Source organism: Hesperophylax consimilis, chromosome 17, assembly GCF_061612785.1.
Source record: "Hesperophylax consimilis isolate HC1 chromosome 17, BYU_Hcon_1.0, whole genome shotgun sequence".
Classification (NCBI taxonomy): Eukaryota; Metazoa; Arthropoda; class Insecta; order Trichoptera; family Limnephilidae; genus Hesperophylax; species Hesperophylax consimilis.
Window position 1 is genome coordinate 1,073,969 of NC_142852.1, and position 27,172 is coordinate 1,101,140.

Below are 27,172 nucleotides of genomic sequence, written 5' to 3' on the forward strand. Positions count from 1 at the left end.
GTTTATTACAGCAACAATCGTTTCCATGCAACAGCATTGTTCCTCCCTTCATCACAATAACGATGTTTGTTGCAGCGACAATGTTTAAAAAATGATGGAATGGTATAAAATGAATCCATAATTATATCAGAATCAAATTTTAGTTAAAAAATAATATAATATCTTTAATTTTTTTGTGTGGTTTTACTAATAATCTGTTTTGTTTTCCTTACTTTTCCCTTTTGTCCAAAATTTTCCCCTTACTGCTACGCTTTGTAAATATTTTCGTACTCAACTGTGCTGTGTGGATTTTTTCCCTATCATTTGGTTTGGAATCATCTCATTGTGTGGCTAATAAAATAATACAAATTCACCGCTTGATCATAAATTTTGATTGATTATTTGTGTTATTTAAAATATATCATTTGTTACACTACTTAGTGGTGAAGTTATTGACGGTTATTAAAGAACAATGTAACGATTTGAATCTAAGCGATAATGCTTCTACCATCGTTAATATGGGCGATATCTCTGCATCGGATTTCTGCGCAGATTCCACAGCGTCGGAGTTCAATCTGAATAATGCCATCGTGCGATGGAATCACATCATGTCGAAGTTTTGCGGAGATTCCGATTTGGAAAATGATCTCTTGGATCAGATCAGCGGCGATGATCTGTCATCGTCTGGAGAGATGGAGAATGTCTACAACAGTTTGGGAAGCGATGAAGTTACGTTCAATGATACGGCCACATCGCAGAGATATCGGAAAAGCGATGGAGAGATGTTCATCGGCAAGAATTCACCGCAATTAAGACAGAAAAGTGATGAGGTTACGTTCCACAATGCGGCACTTTCGCAAAGAGTTCGTAAAAGTGATGGGGCGATGTTCGTTGCTAAAAGTTCACTGCAAATGGAACAGAGAGGCGATGAAGTTACTTTCAATGATTCGACTCATTCGCAAAGAGTTCGTAAAAGCGATGGAGCGATGATCATCAACAAGAATTCACCGCAGATGACGAGGAATGTTGAAGCCGTATCCCATAAAAATTCACCTTGTAAAGCTGATGAATCAATGTTCCGCGATGAGAATTCATCGGGAACTGGCCGCGATGATGAAATCGAATATCGCAATAAAGCTGTATCGTACACAGACACGCAGCACGATGACGAGGCCGTATATCGCACTAAGAATATTGCATCGCTCTTTGATTCCGAAAATGATGAAATCGAGTACCGCATCAAGAAGCCTTCTATTCCGAAAATTGTGAAAACACCCGTGAGAAGTATCGCCAATCGTGAATCTGAATACGTCCTCGAAAAGAAACGCGATTCTCTTTTCGGCTTAGATTTTTTCAAGAAAAACACATTTGGCACAGGTTCCTTCAGAACTAAAATTTTCAAGGAGAAGAAGCCAAAAGTGATGCGCGAAAAGATTGCGCAATTCGCCGAGAAGAACGTCTCCGAACAAAAAGAAAAGATAAAGCGATCATTTTCCGATCCGCATGACAAACTCTTTGTTATTTTATCACCGGCCGAAACCGAAAAAAACACCGACAAACAAGTTGATATCCACCACAACTTCTTCGAAGAAAATCTTTTGAAGATAGTTTCTGCTTTCCCGAAAAGGCGATCTTCCACTCCGTCTGCGGTCTTCAAGATTGCGGCGAAAGACAACGAATCTAGCGCAAAAGGATACTCGTTGTTTTCGCGTAGCAAAAATGACGGTTTCGATCCTCGTTCGCTCAATGAAATTAGCATAACAACGGACGATTCGTCAAAGCGTAGAAAACCACATTTGCATTTGTCCGGCCGACGTAGCGCAGAGCCCAGAATGCTAACTGCGCCGCACATCAGTCAAAATGTAACGGACCACAATAACAGGGTTGTGCGGGAGCGCTTTGGAAACGCAAGCAATCCGTCTATAAGTCGAGATCCAACACCCGAACGCTTTTCGCTGATACGATACGATTGCTTGCCGTCCACCGGAATTGAACAAAGACTTGTGAGACAGACTTCCGAACGAGTTTCGCGACAAGGCATGTATTTCACGGGACAAATAGTGAAAGAAAAAGGTATTTATTACACTCTCTTAATGAAAGATTAATGCAAAGTGGAAGTACTCTCAATATCGTCCTTGTGACAGAACCACAGATCTGAATAGACACGTACTTCCCCTTATCCTTTCTCGACATCTCCTTCCTCTCCCCGATACCTTCAGCCTAACAACATACCTTTGGGGATGCTATAGCCCCACTGGTTCCCGACGCTCGTGAGCTCTTGGGCCCGATGTACAGAGTTCAGTTAGTGACTAATTCCCGAGGTGGCACTGCGCTTTATAACTTTCAAACGTAGATCACATTGTACAAACATTTGCACACGGTTGACTAACAGACCGTTTCTTCGACTTATTCTTGTGTTTAGCTCGGTTGTCAAATGATTTGTCGGCTTGGGTCTGTTCAAGACCGAAGTTCACTGCTTCTTTTATTCAAAGAAACCCTCCATACAGCGCCCCTAAATATGACATAGTAATGTTTCCGACAAGGCCTACTAAAGATAAAAGTGGACCTAAATGAGATCCTTGAGGTACACTTCAAGAAGCTGATTTTGGTGTTTCGGTACAATCCTCTGCTATCTAAATCGTCCCTTTTGTTATCTTATCTTATCCGGAAACAGAGAAATGTCCTAATGCGACAATAATGAATCCTGGTGACTTTATTTATACGTGTTTTAAATTCTTCACGGTTTTAGAAGCAACTTTGGCAATTGATGATAATTACTTAAAACAAATTATTTTGTACTATTTACAAATATAAAACATTAAACACACCAATGATCCAAACATGCATATAGAAAACCTTTAATTTAACCGTTAGAATGCTACGCGTCGCAAAAGCGCTGCGATCGTTTGTATCGAAAATTGCGGCGCAGCGAGTTTCAGTGTGTTTTTGGTGCTCCGCGGGGGTGGACGTACGCTAACCTCGCGCGTAATTTGTAACGAGAGTGCATTCTTATACATTCAAAAATAACTTTTTTCCATTTTTTTATATTATTTTTAAAAAAAACTATGTCACGTGCTATTATTTCGAACGTTGTTTGGATTCCTAGTGATTCTACGGGAGGTGAAACAACAGATACAAATAGTGACGATAGCAGTATTATAATATAAAAAGATTGAGTATTGAAAGTGAGCCTTCTATCTCCTCTTCATCTTCAGAAACACCAAATTTTGCCAAAATTCCTCCGACAAAAGTGTTTTCTAAAGCAACAAATGATCAATTTCAATTTCAAAAAGAAATAAAATTGATATTTTATGCTTATTTTTTCATATTCATATCAATAAACATTTTTTCTTTATAATGCAAAAAGAATTAATAAAATTGATTGATATTTGTCTAAATTAGAGTGTTTTATTTGACACCATTATTTTTTCCTCTAAATCAATCAATATGTGTATAGCAATTTTCATAAATTTTTGCGAAAATTGCTTAACACTAAAACGATTAAATTACAAACAACCGAAATCTATTTTTTTAAATGGTAAACTAATGTTTAGAAGACAAGGTTTTTATGCATAGCACAAAGGATAACAAATTAATATAAGCATTAATTACTCGCACTAAATATCCATACAAATTGAAAATATCTCCCGTGTAAAGATAAATGCCGCCGACGGGAATTATACCCGCACTTTCTGATGTCCGGTCTTTTGATTCCTAACCCGCCAAAGCACTATCCTGTTAACAGGATGTACATTTTCAATAACAATGTAAATATACACATTATTATTGTTACAAATTATAACTTCCGATTTTATGTCCGGGTTAAATCTTCCCCATAGGAAAAACTAAAACCTTCCACACACTTTTCCACAAATGATCATCTAGTCAATCCACATTATGCAAGTGCATTATATAAGCATAATAAATACAAAACAATACAAGAACAACACGTCAACTCACCAGAGATCAAATGGGAAAATAATTCACCGACTCCAGATATTTTCATATCAGAGGGTTCGGCTCGGTAGAACTTCTAACAGGGCCTATAAATCCTACTGATCCCTCAACATAAATATTTAAAAAATCTTTCGTAATCCTACATGTATTTAAAATGACTGATTTTTCCATTTTTACATATAAATTTTTTGACAGATCTAATACGCCTAAACTTTTAATGAGAGAGCTAGGTATAATGCCAGTAGCCAAAATTGATTTATTATTATTATTACTTGATACAGTAGTATTTATTGACACAGTAGATGGGGCAAGATTACGTTTATACTAAAAAAATTGCTTCTAAAATCACACAAAATTGTATTCTTAACTTCCTAGATATTATTATTTTAAACACAAATAAAAAAATAGCACATTTCCGATTAAAAAAATTATTATTCAGTTTGGTTTTTCTGGCCTCAAATTTAAGTTTTGTATGAAATGGTCTCGCAGCTGTTCCTCTAAAAGCTGTTTCACTAAAGAGACACACTGATGGAAAGTTTTGAACATGTCTGTGCGTAAGCCTAACTGTAGTACGAGCGGTGTTCCTCAAGGATCAGACGATTTTTTATCAATGACTTGATATTTTATCAACACTTGAGAGATAAACTTATGGAAGTATGTTGTGACCAGAGATGTGCAAAATGGGTACCCAAAACCATTTGAAATGCAAAATGGAAATGGGTCAAAACTTTTCCATTTGAAAATGCAAAATGCAAAATGGTTTTTAGAAAAGCATTTCAAATGCAAAATGCAAAATACCCATTTTCAAAATGCATTGAAAATGCAAAATGGTTTCTCAGGTCAAACAATTAAAATAATTATAGAATTTTTAAACAATTTTGTCATTTAATAATGGACATCAATGTAGAACAAACATATTACATGATGGTAAATCCAAAAACACCACGACTACAGATTATGAAACCATGTTGACTAATATTGCCAACGTAAAAAACATAGAAACTGCTATCTAACATTTAATATTACAGCGTCATGGCCCCATGTTCAGTATTTGAATCAGCATTTTTTGTAATGGTATCACTCAATTGCCAGGGCTCCTACCAGGGAGCAACTTGACAAATGTAAATTATCTCTCATAGCGAGGTTGAGGACCGACTGATATTTGGGGCTTATGAAAAACAGATGAGTGGAGATAGTAATAGGAGAAAAGCATTTAAAGTGCAAAATGCAAAATGGTTTTTAGAAAAGCATTTAAAATGCAAAATGGAAAATACCCATTTTGCATTTTGTATTTCCATTTGAAATGGATTTATTTGAAATAAAGCACATCTCTGGTTGTGACATCGGATGAAATTGATAATTGATGATAATACAAATTCTTGAACAGATAAAATTCTATTTCTTTGGCTTGTAAGAGTGGGAGGGTCTTGTGACATCAGGTTTCATTAAAATCTTTTTAGATCCTTGAGTAAAAAGTATTTAAACTCGTCTTGGAAGGAGTTTATAAATAAATGGTTCTTTTAGATTAATCAGGGATTTAATTAATAATCCACGTATTATAATGGTGACTCGGTAGTCGATCTAATTAGAAGCTGGCTAATTGGAATCTGAAACAGTAAGTTTCTCTGGGAGCATTCCCACTGGCCCTGGCGACTACTGGCCACTGGCTCCATCTTGTGGACTTCCACGTAAGCTCTATGCACTGCCATCTGTGCGTGCATCGATGAAGCTCTTACTTCCCAACAGTATTTGAGCGAAAACTGACAATGAGAATTTATTTCTGTTTGAAGATTAAATTTTTTTTTTCCATTAACTATCGTTTTCCTATTGAATTATACTATTAATAATTATATTTATTTATATTATGGAAAACTCATATGGTCTCGTTGTTGGAAAGAGAAAACACCAAGCTTTATATTCAAATCCAGAAGTTAACCGGAGAAGAATTAAAATGTATACTTCTATTAAATTGGAAGTTCCAATTTGAGAAAATTTTATTAATTATTTTTATACGAAACAACAAAAAATTGAGGTGACAGCAACGTTTGTTAAAATACGTGTTTTTTTTCGTTATCAGTCATTTTAATTCAATGTAGATGAAAACACTTAAAGTGAGCCATTTTTAAATCTTTTTACGTTTGATTTGAAAATTTTAATATTTCAAAAATTATATTTGAAAGCGTTTTTCATCTCCTTTTCAAAACCAGTTTTCATCACTTTTTCAAAACCAGTTTTCATCACTTTTTCAAAACCAGTTTTCATCACTTTTTCAAAAAACAGTTTTCATCACCGTTTCAAAAACAGTTTTCATCACTTTTTCAAAAACAGTTTTCATCACCTTTTCAAAAACAGTTTTCATCACCGTTTCAAAAACAGTTTTCATCACCTTTTCAAAATCAGTTTTCAGATACGTTCAGAAATATTCCATTTATTTGGATTTTATTGCGTAATGGAAATACACGCAAATTCTCTGACTTGCTGACAGCGTCTTTAAGAAATATAACGTGTCAACTGAGGGATTAGTAATATTATAAAAAAAGATACATAATATTTCGCATATAAAATGTGTTTAACGCTGGGCAGGAATTTTTCCACATTTTCAACAATTTTTAATCTTTCTTGATAAGTTTGTTTCGTGGCACGAAATAGCGTACCAGTCAGTGGTGGCTCGTGACTTTTGGGTGTACTAGAATGCTAATATTACAAAAAATGTCGTTTTTGATGTTATGATATATCCGTGCAGTGCACGGCTAAACTGAAATTTCCTGAAAATCAATAGAGCATTCAATAGAGCCATCGTTCGATTGAGCCATCATTCAATTGAGCCATCATTCAATTGAGCCATCATTCAATTGAGCCATCATTCAGTTATCCATCGTTCAATCGAGCCATCATTCAATGGAGCCATCGTTCAAAAGAGCCATCGCTCAATTGAGTCGATTATTTGAGTCATGGGAAAATATTGAGCTGGTACCGTGACTCCCGCTAGTACAATGAGTCAAGACCTATCGCTAGTTTGAATGTCTAACGTCAGCTAATGTCAGAAGCGGCCGCCGGCAGCGATCGATCGATTAAAATAACTGCGTGCTTCAAAAGATGAATAGAGGAATTACCAATGTGATCTATTTTTTCGAGTTTTGCGTGAAATTAATTTGAGATTGGAAGAAATAAACAACAACTGCGGTAAAACAATTGTTATAGGAACGATCGATCGAGATTTCACTGCATATGTAGTGTAAACACTGAAGTGTATTGTGGTGTTCCTCAAGGATCTCATTTGGGACCATTTCTATTTGTTTATAATTTTTTAACGCTGTGTCTCTGTATCCAACACCGTAGAGACAAACCATAGAGAAGTGTGTTTTGGGTGTGTCTGTGCTTGAAGTAAGCTCAATTTTTCCTTACTTTTGGTGATATTGATCAAAAATTTTCTAATATCAATAAAATCAATTTAATTGGTCTGCCCCAAACCAAACCAAGGAAGTAAAAGGTCTTATGTAAATTTGCGACATCGGTTTTTGGATTACTAGAATAACATGATTATTCGAGAAACTATTGATGGAGATTTCACTGTTGTGGCTTTTTGTGTTTAGTGACCGTATATGTGCAGCCAGGTTTTCCTGTAAAATTTCTTATATGCTAGGCACGCAAATTTTATTTATTAGTATTATGTAAATTTCTGCGGCTGGAAGTCTGGTTACATTTTTCCGACACTCGCAATTTTTCGAATAGAAAAGTTTTGAAAAGTCTATTGCCAGAAAATGACTTATAATTTTTATTTAAATGTTTTTAAGAACATTGCTACTAATATACATGGTGTAACAGCTCAACCTGAAGGATTTACACCAGCGATTCCTGAGGATATTTGGACTAAAATGTCATTTTGCTGTCTGTCTTTTTCGTTAAATAAAATCAATAACATAAACACCACTATTTAATCAAAAAAGATCGCCATATTTCAAAACCAAAGGTTTTTCATCAGGATAAACGTACAATGAAAATTAACAAAAAATAGACAAATAGGTACATATAAACAATTAGATATTTGGTAAGAAGACGAATGAAAGCAGTCGTGATTCTCAGCATTTATTGAGTTGGGGCAGTAGCGAGAGATGACTCCGGAGCGATGCTCACGCAGTTGGCGGATATAGTCGACACCAGATGTAAGCGGAGAAGGCAACAGAGTTGGTGGAGACTGGACTTGTAGATGGTGTTCAGCACTGCGAAAGACGTTGAGTCTTCCTCGTACTCCAGCTTGAAGTGTGAGAGCCGAAGGTAATGTTGACCTGGTCGGCAGATGGTGCGAGCGCGGATGAGCTCGCTGCGCGGGAGATGCAGGCCGGTGAAGACGTCGCAGTGGTAAGGGTGGAACGCTAAGCGGGGGCCGGCCGGTTCAGTTGGCGGCAGACGCTCTCAGTGGATACTCACTTGTAACTGCTAATTATTGACTGATTGACTGACTAAGCACCTTGACGTGGCCGCTTTATACAGGGTGTATCGGCACGTACCCGACAAACTTTAACCAGCTATTCCTTAGCACATTTGGAGTAAAAAATGTTATGGGCACTTTGCTGTCCGGTAGCATTTTTTTTTCAATTAAAAACAAAAAAATTAAAAATTTCCACACTACATCACTGTCATTGGCATTGCTTTTCGGGTTCAACAGCTGTTACAAGCAAGTATGTCGAAAAGCATCTTCGCTCTTTCGCTCACACTAAATAATAATAGTTAAAAATGAGACGAATGGTGCCGTGCCATTTCGTTGTGATTGTAAAAGTGCGCCAATATAGGTACACACGTGCATTATTCAACGGAATTCGAATAAAATATTGCCAGATGGGTTTTCAAACTTTGACAAAGGATAAAACAGTGGTGACATGTGGTGAAAATATGAATAATAAATTTTTTATTAAAAAAAAACGTTACCGGACAGCAAAGTGCATGTAAGATTTTTTACTCCAAATGTGCTAAGGAATAGCTGGTTCAAGTTTGTCGGGTACGTGCTGATACACCCTGTATAGGTGCAACGAGAACAAATCGGCAAACCGCGAGCAGGTAGATGCGCCGTACCTTTGATGTTTTGCTGGTAGGTTCTAAGGCGATGGAAGTTTTGTTATCTACATAAATGCAATAATTACGTATATACCATACAAGACTTCTGCAGACCTTTTTAAGATATACAATTCCGTAGTACATTATTTTGATGTATCTCATAAGGTTTAGCCAGCATTACCAATGGAAGCACCTGAAAATATATTTTTTACGTCTTGATTACAAAACGTGGACTTTTCTCTATTTTCTATAAAAATAATATGCATGTTTTATATATATATATATAAACCTTCCAAAAAAAATTCTCTAAACGATAGTGAATACCCTATCAAAATCTGTTGCTTAGTTTAGAAGAACTAAGCGACAGACAGACAGACGCCGATAGCGACATTATTTTAATGTAATAGAGATTTATCTATTTTTAAATTTGTTAATTTTCATTATACGTTTATTCTGACAAAGAAACCTTTGGTTTTGAATCATCACCATCCTTTTTGATTAAACAGTGAGGTATACAAAGTTATTTATTTAATTTAAATTAAAATGATGCCACAAAGTGATTTTGCAATTATTCAAGAAGTGATTATATATTTTTTTCAATTGAAAACCAGATGCATAGTTTTCAATGCCTAGCGGATCACGTGATACGCACTCTGTCTCATAACATTTTTTACTCCAAACTTGCTCAGAAATCGCCGGTTAAAATCCTTCAGAGACATGCTGGTAAACGCTGAATATATTTTAATTAATTTCAATACAATATGACAGAGCAGTTAGCTCTTTGTCTCTGGACCCCAGAGAATGTAGGTTCATATTTGCATACCTAAAATAGGTATAAGATACTCTCAGTATCGCCCTGGTGAAAGACCGGCATTCAGAATCGATGTGTTGCAAGTGATGGCTTTAGCTATGTTTAGTGACAAATATCTGCATAGCCAACTGCCCTTCTATGTTGCCCTAAAGCCTCAAAATATTTTCCTTATTGAAAAAACTTTGAACTTTTTGATTGAGGAAATTGCAATTGCGACAAAAGTGTTACCAGAATCCCGGTTATTTAAATATATAAGATGCACTGACAAATTAATGTGTTTCGTATTTATATATGATATATATATGTGTGAAGCTATATCTCCTTCTAGCAAGAAAGCATTTGCCAAATACGGTTCAAAGAGTAGCGGGGATTGGTTAGGTGATACGCGTGTAATTAATATATAGGACAAGTGCATTTTTGAATGGTACAGACATGTTACTAATGTTGGTGTTCAAATGGGTTCATTACTAATGATGGAAATGTATCGCTTGTGGTGGTGAACGTGGGATAAGTTTATTATAGTGAGAGATATGTCTGTTACTAATTTTTTTTTTTTTTTTTTTTTTTTTTTTATTAAGGAGAAAAAACAGATACAGATATCAATTGAATAATAATAATGATGGAAGATGCATGTCTCGTGGAGACAAATTTAAGATATGTCTGTTACTAATGATGGAAGATGCATGTCTCGTGGAGACAAATGTGAGATATGTCTGTTACTAATGATGGAAGATGCATGTCTTGTGGAGACAAATGTGGGATATCTGTTACTAATGATGGAAGATGCATGTCTTGTGGAGACAAATGTGAGATATGTCTGTTACTAATGATGGAAGATGCATGTCTTGTGGAGACAAATGTGAGATATGTCTGTTACTAATGATGGAAGATGCATGTCTTGTGGGGACACATGGGATATTTCTGTTACTAATGATGTAAGATGTATGTCTTGTGGAGACAAATGTAAGATATGTCTGTTACTAATGATGGAAGATGCATGTCTTGTGGAGACAAATGTGAGATATGTGTGTTACTAATGATGGAAGATGCATGTCTTGTGGAGACAAATGTAAGATATGTCTGTTACTAATGATGGAAGATGTACGTGTTAATTATTAAAGTGAAGGAAGGTATTATGGTAGTAAATGTGGGTTAAGTGCTAACGATGGAAACTCGTATCTGGGTGGTGAATGTGGTATAATGTGGCTACAGAGCCGTGGGACATGTAGGATAGTGTACTGTACCGTGTCCCCCCTTGCCCCACTGTGTGTGTCGCTGTAGCCCCCTGCTTCCCCTAGAGCTGGAGGGCGCGGGCAGCGAGTCAGACAGCGAGGGCCCCCCCGCCCAGCAGCCCGGAGAGCCGCCGGGAGGCGAGGAGGGCGGAGTCCTTGCCGTGCTGAAGAATGTATACGCCTACGAGCCCAACGACCACGTTCCACAGGTACTTATATTCTAACTAATAATAACAGGAATATAACTGAGATTTATTATTATAACTAGTGATTTACATCTAATGCTTATAGCTAGTGACTTACGACTTAATGACATACAACTGTGGCTTAATGTTATAGTCAATCGATTGTTTTACACGACAGAGTGGGTCGCGACACCTGGGTGCTGATAGCCTATGGGCGTTCGCCTCGCCACACAGTGGGCTGAAAATCGCCTTTCATAGACATAGAGACTTGAATTTTCTTTTAGGCTTGCAGTGTAAATAAAATATTGTAAGCTAGACAAAGCATACTCATATGTAAAGCATTTAAGCATTAAAATAAATCATCAACATTAAAAGGGGTTTTTTTCAACTTTGAGGATTTAAAAAAAAAAAATCGCACCTTGCGCCACAATATGAAGTATGTCAAAAAAATACAAATAAATAGTAGTATTATCTGTGTGTAAGGATAGAACGGCCAACCTTATGATTCCAGAGATAGCCTCATTTTTAATGTCAGCGCCATACAAATTTTTCTTAAAAAAATTATAACTCCTTCATTTGTACACGCAATTGCTTCGTACGACATTTTATAGCATATTAATGATCAGCAGAATCCATTTCTAGACAAAAAAATACCCTTGAAAATTCAAGTCTCTATGTCTATGAAAGGCGATTTTCAGCCCACTGTGCGACACCTGGGTCGCGAGAGCGGGTCACGAAACCAAGGTTCTGACAATCTACGTACGCTCATCTCGGGTATTCTGGATTAATAGAAAAGTAAAGAATATACTCAATTAAACTATAATATCAATATCGTTTCCCACACATTCTGATGGCAACCTGCTACACTAGTGCCTCCTAGCGGCATGAGTTGTGCGCACAAGGTTTTCTCATACATTCTAATGATATAAATCCAACACACGACCATACTGCTTTTTTGTCATAAAAAAGGTAATAAAATACTATATGAGAAAGTTTACAAAAATATATATTTTAATATAACTTTAATATATTGGATAATTCAAAACACATCCAAAATTCAGTTTTTCTTCCTTCGTATAATCCGGGCCTCTTCAAGACCAGCATTAATAAATCATTTCCTACAGCCTCTACCTTCACCCGCCTCACGAGGCTGCCCAACTGAGTGGCGACATAGCTCCCCTGTCTTTACACTGTACAGACAGGGGGGCTCTTGCGAGGTGTCGTAAAAAAATACAAAAATGTGATTTGAACATCAAGATGATGATTCATAACATCAACTTGAACACAGAATGCTACGTGGAACTAACCAGGCTTTGCTGAATTAACCTTAAAAATTTTATAATTATATATTTGTAGTTTAATCCACTTTTTACATAATCAAGAAAATTTAACAAAATCATTTCACCAACCACATAATCTGTCAACGTTTTTTGGATTCTGAAAAACAGCTTGGGGTATTTTTGCAGTTTGTTCGTAAACTGAACCACGAGACCCACTTTTATCAAAATACAAATTAGAAATCGCAAAACACCGCCACCAAATACTAAATTATTTCAATTTGCCGCCATTGAAAGGTATGTCAAAGTCAACATGCTGCACTTGCTCTAGCGGCTAGAGTTGTTGATATTGCCGCTATTTCACGGGAGTTGTATGTATTATTAACACATTGTAGTCGGGCGCTTCAAACAATAGACTCTTGCCCATAGCGGGTGTTTTTCGCGATTAGCGCATAAATATATCGCTTTCCTAAAATTGACACAATTTCTAAACCAAATAACATTTTCAATTGAAATTTTCAAAGAAATCATATATGACATTTGATCATCAAAAATAAATTATAATTGCTTTGATTACATCATAATTTCACCACATTTCAAAGCTGAATATAAAAACCTGAAATTAATTCAGTAAATAGCATTCAATATTTGAAAATTCCAAGTAAAAGATAACATGTTTATTCATATCATATATGCCATGCCCGCAATTTTACAATCGCTGGATGTGTGAAATCTGATCGCGTAAAATTGAACAGTGTCGCCTAAGGTCGAAGGCGCACACTCAATAACTCATATGTTTAATTGATTCTTGTCAAAAAAGAGTCTTTTGCGGTTGTCTCGTCTAATTGGAGAGCCCATTACACTTATGAATCATAGTATTTCACGCTGATAACAAACCCGTATAATGCCGTTTCCCGCCAAAAACCGACAGTCCGCGAAAAACGGCAAATGCCGTGTCCCGACGACAATGTGTTAATATTATAGGGTATTTAAGCGAATGAAATGAATTGATGAAATTTATCGTCAATATTTACTGCATTAAGATGATTCATCGCTCAACATTAAACAGATTGTGATATTGTAAATCAATAGCACTTTCTAACTAAGTATCATGCCGTTAGAATTCAAGAAGGAATCCTAGATATGGCTCGTAACATGAGAACAACGCATGTCATGTATTTGGTTTGTATCCCGACTTTTCACCAGTGCCAATGGTGCTAGTTCCTCGGAGCATCTTCCATTGAAATAAAGGAAGAACAAGGATAGAATCCTGATGCCAATTCTCTTTAGATTGCAAAAAAATCTATCAAACGCACTGCCCTTTCTGCACTTATGTACAGTTCTGAGAGGCTAAGTTGACTCTGGCTTGGATGGAGCCCCCGTGCCTGAGCTGGTCACTTAAAGTTAAACCCAGCATATCAATGTAAGAAGACTAGATTGTCATTTTGATCCCTTTTAGACGTAATCAGACATGGTTGTGTCTGTGAAGCACTTTGCCAGTGACCATAGGAAAGATTACTTGGTGATGGATGATATTGTGTTAATGTGGGTGTTTTGTTTCCAGTCGGGAGAGGTTGTGGAAGAACTGGGTGAAGAGAACAAGAGTCTGTTGTGGTTCCTCATCAAACAGGTGCGGCCCGGCATGGACTTGTCCAAGGTGGTGCTGCCCACCTTCATCCTGGAGCCGCGCTCCTTCCTCGACAAGCTGTCCGACTCCTTCTACCACTCTGACATCCTGGCCAGGTAGGCAAGCATTCAAAACCAATACATTGCAGTGCTCTTCAGGGATCTCATTTGGAACCAGTGTTATTTTTTCTTTTTTTTCAATGGACACAAGTATAGAACCTTTTTTTTATCAATTCATAGCTTCTAATGGTGTATCTCAAGGATCTCATTTGGGACCACTTTTATTTACACCTTTCATTAATGACATCATTGTGTCTATAATTACTTTCTTAATTTCCTGAACTAGTGTGTTTCATCTCCTCCATCTCCTGAACTTGTCTGTTTCACATCCTCCATCCCCTTAATTGTCTGCTTCACATCCTCCATCTCCCGGACATATCTGTTTCACATCCACCATCTCCTGAACTCTTGTTTTACATCCTCCATCTCATGAACTTGTCTGTTTCACCTCCTACATCTCCTGAACCAGTTTGTGTGTGTAGGGCGTGCCGCCAGCCAGACGCCTACGAGCGCATGAAGGCCGTGCTGACCTGGTACCTGTCGGGCCTGTACCGCAAGCCGAGGGGGCTCAAGAAGCCCTACAACCCCGTGCTGGGCGAGACGTTCCGTTGCTCCTGGATCCACCCTCAGTCTGGCACCAGGACCTACTACGTGTCAGAGCAGGTATCACATCACCCGCCCGTGTCCGCCTTCTACGTGTCCAACCGCAAGGAGGGGTTTGCCGTTGAGGCCACCATACATGCCAAGTCCAAGTTCTACGGTGAGTCACAACCTTCTTCTTCCCATCTTCTTCACCCGCCCATTTTCATCAACCTCACAATATTCACTACATGTTTCTTGAGTAGATACTCCTTTTTTTTTTAAAGAGGAACGGTCAATTCATAATTTCCGTGAGCACTCAGGCCATAGGCCCATGGTGCTATCTCCCGCTTTACCTCATTCCTTTAGCAGTAACCCGGTCCCTTTAATGAAGTTCACCAGGGTTGTCACTGGATATGTGGCTATGTCTTCTGGTTCTACAATGTGTCTTCCCAGATATCTGAGTCTAGTTCCCACCAGGGCAGGACATTGTCACCACCGGTAAATTTGAGTCTCTTCATCCTCTTCACATTTCCTGCATCTGTTGGTGTTTTCCACTCTCAACAACTGCATGTGCCTCCTGAGATGGCAGTGCCCCGTTAGTAGTCCTACCAGTTCCCTAAATGCTCTCAATACCCCCCCGGTAAAAGATCACCCCATTTAGCTATCCCGATTTAGATAGATAGGATATCCACAATTTAATGAAACCATAGTCTTACTGGCTAATCGCATAGAAGAAAGTTGTTACATAATTACATGCGCTAGATATATGACAAAACCTTTAGGTACCTTTACATGCGACGCTTTGGGCACCACCCCCTTTTGTATGAAAGCTAGTACTAGATCTTCTAGACGTTAGGAGAAAACTTGCAAGGATGTTGGTAGTGTACAAGCTATTTGTTCAATGGTGCACATTTTCATTTCAAATGTTCTGTAACGTACTGCGCTTTATGTCTTCCATAACTTCCATCAGCGCTTGGCAGTACAGGCATTTTATTTTTCCAAGAGGCAGGACCAACCTACCAATGATCATACCTTTGGGGAGATTGACTTCATTCTGAAATCACATTTCTTCCAAGGTAGACATTTTTCAGTTAAACTTCAACAGATTGAAATAAATATTTTTTTCAATACAAGGCTGTTCTCAAGTGATGCATGTATGTTTTACGATAAATAATTTTAAAAAGCATAAATTTAAACGAATTTGTAACACCCATACCATAGTGGCTCAAATTGGTTCGTAATTTGAATTGAAAAATTTGGAACACTCGCTACTGGACAAGCTGACGCTATACGATCCGAGGGCAAAGTATGTGTGGATTTAATGTATATATCAACTGTCCAATCTCCAGGTAACTCTACGTCTGCGATCCTAGAGGGTCTGGCGCGTGTTGCGCTGCTGCCGTTGGCTGAGACGTACCTCTGCACCTCACCGTACGCGCACTGCAAAGGTCTACTGCTGGGCACGCTGACCATGGAACTGGGCGGGCGCGTCACCATCCATTGTCCCTCCACCGATTACACGGCCGACATCGACTTTAAGCTCAAGGTACGATTCATGTGCATGTTGATTATTGCTGACATCCCTCAGAGAGTCTTAGTCATATCATTACTATATTGTGAAATATATTGCCGGTATATTGGTGGAATTTTGTAGGTTTCTTTGTTTTTACGGGATATTGCTGTCTTGTACTTATGATCGGCGATATAACCCTTTGATATTCTTGGTTGCCTTGAACGCCTTCATTCCTGCTGTCTACCTCCAGTTCCTTATCCTTAAGGCCGTGGTGTTCTGCCCTCGCACCGTCTAGCCACCAAGGTTTTCCAACACTCCATTTAATTCCACTGAGTTCTCCAGAACTATCTTTCGAAGCTCAAAACTCTGGCCTCTAGCTTTAAAATTAAGTTTCTAGCGGTGTTCCTTAAGAATCTCATTTGGGTCCACTTTTATTTACTCTTTTCATCTGTGACATTGGGTCCATTTAAGGTTTTTGTGGTTAGTTTATTGAACTCGATAATAAACAAACTTATATCATTGATGTCCCTATTCCAAATTCCTGTAATATTCAAAAATCTGTTTCTGAAAAAATAAGAAAATACACAGATTTAGGAAATGAGATTAAAAGAGTTTGGCATTCTCAGACTATTAAAATATTACCATTTGTTATTTTGGCTACTGGCATTATACCTAGCTCTCTCATTCAAAATTTAGGCATATTAGATCTGTCAAAGAATTTATATATAAAAATGCAAAAATCAGCCATTTTAAATACATGTAGGATTGTAAAGATTTTTTAAATATTTATGTTGAGGGATCAGTAGGATTTATAGGCCCTGTTAGGAGTTCTACCGAGCCGAACCCTCTGATATGAAAATATCTGGAGTCGGTGAATTATTTTCCCATTTGATCTCTGGTGAGTTGACGTGTTGTTCTTGTATTGTTTTGTATTTATTTTTCTTATATAATGTGGATTGACTAGATGATCATTTGTGGAAAAGTGTGTGGAAGGGTTTAGTTTTTCCTGTGGGGAAGATTTAACCCGGACATAAAGTTGAAATATAGTTGGATAACTTGTATAGCGCCATTTTTGTGAAAAATCACCTAAAGGACACTATGATAACATGGAGTTCTACAAAATAACCTCAAAAACTTTAAAAATTGTATGCGTAAATTTACTTTATAGCATTAAAAATGTCTAAATCATCAAAAATTACTTATGTTGTACTTTGAAGACTATTCTACATAAAACCACTCAAAAGCAACATTCTCAAAAATGAAGGGTTTTTACCAAAACGCAGTCGATATTACTTTTTATGAATAAATTTTACAAGAAGCTTCAAACTCTGACCTTTAGCTTTAGAATAAAATTTCTAGCAGTGTTCCTCAAGGGTCTTGTTTAGGACTACTGTAACATTGTTGCTAATGGATGGGTGATGAAGAGATTAATTGTATAAATTAATGATGGATCTATCGATTGTGACATTAATTGGTAAATTACCGAATACAATAATCTAGTCATCTACGCACACGCACTAACGCAATGTAGGTAGGTAGTGATGAGAACTGATAAGGAAGATTAAATAATAGAATGTTTTAATATCAACAGACGCTAATTTATTAAAAACAATTATTAAAATAATTAATCAAATAAAATAAACTAAACATGAGACTCTATCAAACAACTTATCTCCGGGCGTGTCAAGAATAAACGTGTGTTTAACGCCATCTTGATAAAATTTTGACTAACGAACATGTAACATTAATAAATTTAAAACATTTAAATCTTGTAAGGAATGTCTGAGCGGGCGCCAGCGAGTTATAAAATAACTACGCAAGAAGTTAAAATAAGTAATCCCTATTTGAATTATAAGTACATTGTTAAAAAGTTATAAGTGAAAAAGACCTTTCGTGATTTGCAAGGTAGACCCTCATTGTTCAGCGTCGCACGAACACACCGTAGACTCCCGAGTCCAGCAAGCAACTGAGGTCGATGAAGTGCGCTCCGCACTAATAGCTCGAAACAGTAGTGCCAAATGTAGAATGTTGACCAATGTTTATTCTAATCGGGTAGGAACTGCTGTCCAGAAGTACGCACTGCTACACTACTTTTATTTTATTTTTTTCACCAGTTACATTATTGGGTCTATTTATGGTTAGTTTGTTGAACTCCATATTATTTTGTTTGTAAAGAAAATTTTAAATGATGTTTCATTCTAGCTTTAGAATAAAGTGGCATTTGGCGCTAACAAAAAATTATCCAAAGAAGCGAAGTTAGCAGTCCACAATGGAGTGCTGGTACCTACCCTGATAATAATAATAATTGGATGACTTGTATAGCGCCGTTTTTGTGCAAAATCACCTCAAGGGCGCTGTACAAACTTATAATACATTTCTACAGTGATCTATGTTATTACTTAACTATTTATGGAGATAATATACAGTACAATACTTATCTGGTAGATCACTTGAGATTAACACTTAATTAACATTATCTAATTGTTTATTAGCGAAATTTAGATACAGGATTTAGGACATAATTGGAAAATGGAATATAACTGGACTTTCTCTTAGGAATGGTATATTTAATTTAAGGGTACGACAGGTTAAAAGGGTAAGTTTTTAGTTTAGACGATAGTTGATGTATGGAAGTGAGGCATGGAACTGGCGAAGAAAGGATGAAAGTAGATTGAATGCTGTTGAAATGAGATCCCTGAGGCGTATGTGTGGTAAAACCATGTATGATCGTCTGAGGAATGTGGGGATCCGCAAAGAGTGCAAGGCTGATGTAAGCGTAATGAGTAAGATTAAGAAAGGGACGCTTAGATGGTTTGGGCATGTAGAGCGAATGAGCGAAGAAAGGAGTGTAAGGAGGATATATGATGCAAATGCGAATGGTAGCAGAAGTCGGGGACGCCCGAGGAAGACATGGCACGATCAAGTGAATCAGATACTCGAGTCGGGCCATGTCAAGAGTCAGAATAATAGAAGAGTATGTATGAGACGATGAATGAATGTGAATGAGGCAAGTAGTTTGTGGTTTGACCGAGTTGTTTGGTGGTCCGTCCTCTCTGCCTACCGCTGCGGGGGAACGGCGTGATTGTTAGTTTGTTAGTTAGACAAAAGATAATACAGTCGGTTTATTTTATTAAATGTATTGTTTTTCATTTCCTAGCTCGTGTCAATTTTGCAGCCCGTATTATATTGATTAATTTGTATTTGTCATTTATAGCCATTTATCGGCGGTTCAGACTCCATCAACATGGTCTCCGGCCGCATCCGCCACCACAAAGAGACCGTGGCAACCATTGAGGGACATTGGGATGGTCGCATTGACCTAAGAGACAAAAAGACTCAGGTAATGCGCACACACACACAGGCATACATCATTTCAATATCTCATTGGGTTTTAACATAGTACAGGGGTATTAAGTGGTACCTTGATGATGCAGTGAGAAGATCTACAGTCTCTCGTGTCTAGGATGAACCAAGTATGTATGAAGAATGAGTTAATGATGAATGTAAGTAAGTCTAAAGTCACGGTGTTTGAAAGAGAGAGTACGGAAACAGTGTGCAATATAGTTGTTGCTGAGGAATACTTGGAGCAGGTGGATGAGTTTGTGTATTTAGGAAGTATGTTCTAGAGAGATGGGAAGGCTGACAGAGATATTGAAACAAGGGGAAATGCAGGGAACTCCATTCATGGAGGACTGAACGCAGTTGGCGCTAACTAAACATTGTACAAAGAAGCGAGAAGCTAGCAGTTCACAATGGAGTGCTGGCACCTACCCTGATGGATGGAACTGGCAGAGAAAGGATGAAAGTAAACTGAATGCTGTTGAAATGAGATCGCTGACGCGTATGTGTCGTAAAACCATGTATGATTGTGTGAGAAATGTGGCGATCCGCAAAGAGTGCAAGGCTGATGTAAACGTAATAAGCAAGATTAAGAAAGGAATGCTTAGATGGTTTGGGCATGTGGAGCGAATGAATGAAGAATGTGGCCTGTTGAGTAACTTGTAAGTCGTTTACCTTTCAGGAAGAGAGTCCGCTGATCGATGCCTCGGAGTTGAAGACGCGCCGGCTGAAGAGGCAAATAGTGGTGGCGGAGAAACTGCTGGACTTTGAGAGCCAGCGCCTCTGGGGAAAGGTGTCGGAGGCCATCGCCAATGAGGACCAGGTATTGTACAGCCAAAGAGACATTTCTTCATCTTCTCATGTCCACTTTCAGCTGCAGTATTTTGCCGCTCGATTACCCGATAACTGCTGTTGTAACGGGATTATTAAATCAATGCACAATTTTAACGGTGAACGCAATTGGTCTTTATTTTATCAGTTCGACGCCTATTTATATCAGTTCAACAATAGTAAGATATAGTGTTTACTGAATTTTAGGCACTACTGGATGGCTTTACTGAGGAACGGGTTACAACTGTCATTCCTCCCAATGGAACGTAATATTAAATTTTTGATGATTGTTTTCTGGAATCAATGAATTGTGCAGTACTTACGTGCGTTGATAGTTTTTTTTTTCAAATTGTTTGAAGCATTCATTTGTATCATTACAATTAAAGATTTCGTGCCATTTCTCTTTATCTAGATTATGTACTAGGGCATTTATGTCGAGCGTTTTGCGTCGGCCGTTGTCATTCTCCGCAGTTTGGTATTGGTAAACATTTGTTTTCGTAATTGTACGTAAAAATGCACCCGAAATGATCAGTGATTGTCGTTTGTCTGGCTGCAGATACTACCTTTTTTATATTATGACATGTTGGGGTATTAAATGTCCTGTTTAAATTATTGGCCGTGCTGTTGAGACGACCCTCTCAGGTTAAAGTGGGTTAAGGCAAAGATTGTGCTGTTATTGCGAAAAGGTTCTATCTTTTGTTCTGAAATAAAGAGAGTTTGCTAGGATCAATCTTATAATATATATATTATGTATTAGTAGAGATGGCAAAATTTAGCATTATTTTTCAGATTTTTTAGCATTAACAATTGGAAATTTAGCGTTTTATAGCATTTTGAGTCATAATTTAGCGTTTTGTAGCAAAATAGAAAAAAATGTATTTCCTGAATGTTTTTAGCGCATATTTTAAGTATTTTTGGTAAAATATATGTTTAACCTTCATTTGCAAGTATTTCCATGTGAAAGATTATAAATAATTAATTTTAATATTAAATTAATAAGGAAGGAAACTCTAAGTACGGGTCGAACACAAACACAACAAATGCAGATTGCGATTAACATCAATAGGCGTCATTTATTTCGCACAAATTGTGTAATGTCAAAAAGCAATTTTAGCCTACAGTACAAAAATATTAAATATTTACACATAAAACAAAAAAACAAAAATAAAATTATAAAAAATCGTAATGTAAATACCGATTTTTTGAAATTCTCACATATTATTTTAATACCCGGTATTTTCGCGAAATTCGCGCCTATTTCGCTAAATAGAATAATTTAGCTGAAATACGGCCAAAATCACGTTTTTCGCGTTAATTCGCGAAATAGAAATAACTGGAAACACTTTCAAATGCCTTGAAACGCAAAGAAAACTTATAAATGCCCTATTTTCGAACCATAAATATTTTTTCGCATTTTTAGTTAAAACGAAATTTTGCCATCTCTATGTATTAGTAATCAGCATTTGCAAAAAATAATTATCAAACAATCATCACACCTGTGGAATCGACGTAAAACTGAGCTATTCTAAAAAAAACTACGTGGAACAACTCGGATGGTCAGAAGTCAGAAGCAAGATCTCTTGTACGTCACGACCCTGGATGATCCATCTACAGAATCCCGCGGAGCTGATTCATTCAAAGGCGAGCTCGCTCCTTAAAGCGAGGGTAGCCGCCAACGTGCCGGTAGATGGCACACATCGAGGCCTTTTCCACCGAGGGGACTCACAAATAAGGCAATTGCGTGAACGACTCTTTTTCGTGATTATTAAATACGTACTCCGTCATCTCCAGCGGCAGATGGCTTTCGATTAGCAAGGAAAAAGCCAAAACTCCCGGCGTCTCTCAGCACCCTTTAAATTAAAAACGAAAAGAGAGGACTCATTTTAAAAACTCAAAATATCACAATAGCACGCGGCACAATCATCCTTAACCCATTGGCCTCAAACGACGCCGTCCCGGCGTATGTACGGCGATGTGTCTTAAAATCAAATGACTGAGGGTCTGATGTCTGTCGGCTTAAAAACGAAAAAGGGATACATTAGTAACATCTGTGTTTAAAATTTTAAATGCCAATCACTCTGGAGATAATTAAGCATTCATTTCGTACTAATTGGCAGGACTGCGTTGGTACAGTTTTTTCCTGATATTTACGATTGAAATTTTGTTATATTTCAGCGTATTGAATTTTTTTCAAAATGGCTTGTGGTTCGGGAATTGACAAGTTTTTTCGTAAAACGCGTGGTGGGCGGCTAACATCAGCCCAAATTGAAAAAATATATATTATGTTAATAAGTATGATTAATGTACAACTTTTCTTAATCCAATTATAAAAAAATGAAGAAAAAAAATAGATTTTTGTAAAAAAATATTTTTATATCCTCATTTAATAATATTATTATTATTTTCTTTTAACATTGCATATATTTTTTATATACCTTGATTCAATGCACAAGTAAATTAAAAGAAATTGTTTCGTTTTCATGTTTAGTTTAAAAGTTATGTAAGATTTAGTACACCACTGCAGATTTAAAATTTGGTACAAAATTAATTCGGATGTGAAGGACAATTTTTTAGCTAAACATTTCGGAGGCCAATGGGTTAACAACAAGGATTGCCTGAAAGTTGAAAAGCTAGTCAATAACTTTGATTATGTAACATAATCGAATCGTCGTCGAGAATTCAAGAAATGCCTCACTGGCGGAAACGTTCCCAAAATTCACGAAAAAATGTTGCCAGTCAAATTCAAGCTTGCGAATTTATTCCTTCACTGGCCAGGTAAAGTCAGGAAAAATAATTATTTTCGACAATAGGAATTATTTTCGTGACTATATCTTGAATATTTGTGATAACATGATCTATGCACGAAGGTCGTTGACCTGGGATAATTCTCATAAATGAATTAATACACAATATACAGGGTGTATCGGCACGTACCCGACAAACTTTAACCAGCTATTCCTTAGCACATTTGGAGTAAAAAATGTTATGGGCACTTTGCTGTCCGGTAACATTTTTTTTTAATAAAAAATTTATTATTCATATTTTCACCACATGTCACCAATGTTTTATCCTTTGTCAAAGTTTGAAAACCCATCTGGCAATATTTTGTTTGAGTTTCGTTGAATAATGTACGTACGTACCTACGTTGGCGCGCTTTTACAATCATTACGAAATGGCACGACACCATTCGTCTCATTTTTAACTATTATTATTTAGTGTGTACGAAAGAGCGAGGACACTTTTTGACACACTTGCTAATAACAGCTGTTGAACACGAGAAACAATGCAAATGACAGTGACGGAGTGTGGATTTTTTATTTATTTTTTTGTTTTTTTAATGGAAAAAAAATGTTACCGGACAGCAAAGTGCCCATAACATTTTTTACTCCAAATGTGCTAAGGAATAGCTGGTTAAAGTTTGTCGGGTACTTGCCGATACACCCTGTATAATTTAATTCTGCCATCAAATTCAGATAATTATCTTTGTCATAGAATGAGTAATCATTTGCTATATTGAGGTTAACCTCTCAGAAAAAGACTTTTATTTACTTTGTGTTCCTTTGCGAACTGTCAAAACGCGAAAATTTTTGTGTTATTCACGAGTTTTGTTAAAAGCTTCATAACTCACGTTTTGGGAAACGTAGCCTCATTCTAAAAAATGTTTTGGAAAGATTATGAAATTCACTATCGTATTGTTTTGTTATACGTAAATATTTGCGTTTCTAAATATACATTTTCTGAAAACGTCAAAAATATGTAAAAATCGCTGACCATTATTTCAAAGCTGTGAAAAATGTACCTTTTTCTGAGTATCATAAAGAAATAACACTTTATATATTGAAGAAATATAATTAAAAACTATTACATTAACAATTTACACTAACATTGTACCTCCAAATCTTCAAATATTCTTACATAATCATTCTCTCGCACAACACGATACTAATCACTGCCAACAAAAATGTTCACTTCTGAAAATAGCGGATAAAATTACATATCTTGGAATAATCATAGATAAAAACCTAAAATGGAAAGATCACATCGACCATACAATAAAAAGAGTTAGGAAGTTAATTCATATATTCTTACGGATACGAAACTTTTTATCAACGAAAAACCTATACTCAATATACTACGCATTAGTACAGTCTATTCTTCAGTATGCCATTATCAGTTGGGGAGCAGCTTACAAAACTAATCTGACCCCCATAGAAATTGTTCAAAAACTAATAATAAAAATTATACTAAAAAAACCTCCAGACTTCCCAACTGACAGCATATTCGAAGAATTCAAAGTTCCAACATTTAAAAACTTATTTATAAAAAATTCAATTATACAAATTATAAAAGAAAAAGATAAATACGCATTCATAACTGAAAATCGTACTAGACTTAAACATGTATTTGTGTGCCCCAAATTAAACACTTCTTTTGCACAACACCATTATACTCACCAAGGAAAATTCTTTTTCAATAACCTACCAATAGAAATCAGAAGCATTAGGAACAAAATTCAATTGTTGAACTCCATCAAAAAGTATTTTAGAGAATGTCACACTAAAAATCTTACTTGTTTTTCTTCTTACTGAATACATATATGTTTACATATTTTAGTTAACGGGTCTGATTGCCATGTGTCTATATTACCTACACATATATATATATTGAAATACATGATTATAGTAAATAGTAATTGTAATTATATGAAATGTATTAACTGTATTAACTGCATTGTATTAACTGTACACGTGACTTTATTTGTACATAATATGTGAAATGTTAACTCTTCTTCCATCCACAAGCTAAGGCTTTTAATGGAAGACCAGTAAAATTATAATATATTATGTTGTTTATTGCATTAATAAAAAAAAAAAAAAAAAAAAAAAAAAAAAAAAAAAAAAAAAAAAAAAAATAAAAAAATTAGTCACCTCAAAATATTAACCGTCCAAACTAAAATATTTTTAATAAATTATTTAGAAACGCAATAAATTATGAACGAACAAGATGACAGATCCAATCGACTTAGATAATGCACCTCTACATTCCATAGATATTCTTGAATACAGACGCGTAGCGTTATTCATTATCGATACTCTGTTTTTTAAATCATGGCAATCCGTATACTAGTGATGGAAATAAATCGATTTTTGTAAAATCTCGCGCGTTTACGTGAAAAGACGTTCTAATGTCTTGACCGCTATTATCATATTTACGTCTTTTGACGTTCTAATGTTCCGAGTGGTTAATGTCTCCGACAATGATGGTTTTCTTATTTCTGTTCGCAAGAAGAATGCGTTTTAGTTCATCTACATAGGTTGGTAATATTGAGGCATGGGTTCTATATATAACGAATATGCTAAAGGTGTACTTGTTGGCTGATTTTGATACTTAAAATGTTCACATTGTGCATGTGGAATTTCTCTGTCAAAAGTCACAACATATTTATTTGAAATAAATATTGCGATTCCGCTGTTTTTATTAATTTAGGTATTTGTTGCATAGTATGCATAACCCGGAATATTATAATTTATATCGCTCGATGAATGCGTCTCTATTAATATTATGCAGTCTAGCCTTAGTAATGTAAAGGTTCAATATACTTTGGATAAATTGAAGGTTTTTCTATTGTTTCGTTTGAGTAGAATACAAATGTAAACTACTTAAAAAAAACATTTTTTCAATAGAAACGTATGAACGCGTAAAGGAAACAACTTTCAAAAAATATAGTATTATAGCTAAGATTATCTGTGACAGTTTTATTTGATTAACTTTTTTGCTTTCTTATAAAATTATTTACAAAATAAATAAAAACCAGTTTTGTGCTTGAAATCGAACGTTTCTAGACACCATTTTAATGCCTATTACCTACAATATAAGTTATACCAAGAATATACACATTTTTGGCTTGTAGCTTCCTCTTAACATGTTTTTTTAAATTCAAGTACCTACTAGTTACGTGTATAAATATTTGTAAGAATAATACTTTTGATTTTTTATTTGATTGTGGATGTACTTCTGAGCCTATATAAATAATGCGTCGGTGCTTTCGTCAGTTTTACAACTTATGTCATTAATTTCGGAATAAACTTTGTAGAACAAATCTTGAAGGTCACTAACCAAAACACAAAGGTTTTCACTGTGGAGATGAATTCTCCCATTGTCTTGTGGTAGTTGCCCATTCCCAATTTTTCAAATCAATTCAGACCAATAACTCAAAATGCAAAATGCCTGTTTTCGAATTAAAAAACCATTTTGTTTGAAAAAAAATTTTTGTGGATATTTTTTTGGGGAAAATTTCGAATTACCCGTTTTTTCGAATTAACGGGATTCTACTGTAGTAAAAAACAAAGGGGAGGGAATTTCCTATCCCGTTAGAGACGGATTCATATTTGTATGGCACTGCCTGTGTAAGATTTTCGTGCTTGTTATAACAGGGTTTGACTGTATTCACTTTGAACCAAGACAACGCATGTAATTTAGTCCCCTCGTGCTTGTTATAACAGGGTTTGACTGTATTCACTTTGAACCAAGACAACACATGTAATTTTTACAAAATGTAGTTTTTATAATCCTATTTTAATTAATTTTGCTAAAGTATAAGAACAACTTCAAACACACATAAATACCACACTATACGTGCGCGCCCCGGATATATCTGTTCTGCGACCCATTACAGAGTAACATGGCGATCAGGGGGCAACGTCGCGCCAGCGCTCAAACTGTAAATG

The 27,172-nt window shown here is 36.3% G+C and overlaps 1 protein-coding gene across 1 annotated transcript in view; it reads left to right on the forward strand.

The window, feature by feature from the left end:
- The window catches only part of Orp8 (Oxysterol-binding protein-related protein 8), an 81,685-nt gene that overhangs the window by 35,680 nt on the left and 18,833 nt on the right, over positions 1 to 27,172 (forward strand). Inside the window, exons 11-17 of the mRNA XM_089641469.1 lie at positions 421 to 2,052; positions 11,098 to 11,240; positions 14,058 to 14,236; positions 14,662 to 14,939; positions 16,111 to 16,307; positions 19,489 to 19,614; positions 20,296 to 20,436. Coding sequence (XP_089497595.1) covers positions 421 to 2,052; positions 11,098 to 11,240; positions 14,058 to 14,236; positions 14,662 to 14,939; positions 16,111 to 16,307; positions 19,489 to 19,614; positions 20,296 to 20,436 — 2,696 coding nt within the window. The remainder of the gene's footprint in view (positions 1 to 420; positions 2,053 to 11,097; positions 11,241 to 14,057; positions 14,237 to 14,661; positions 14,940 to 16,110; positions 16,308 to 19,488; positions 19,615 to 20,295; positions 20,437 to 27,172) is intronic.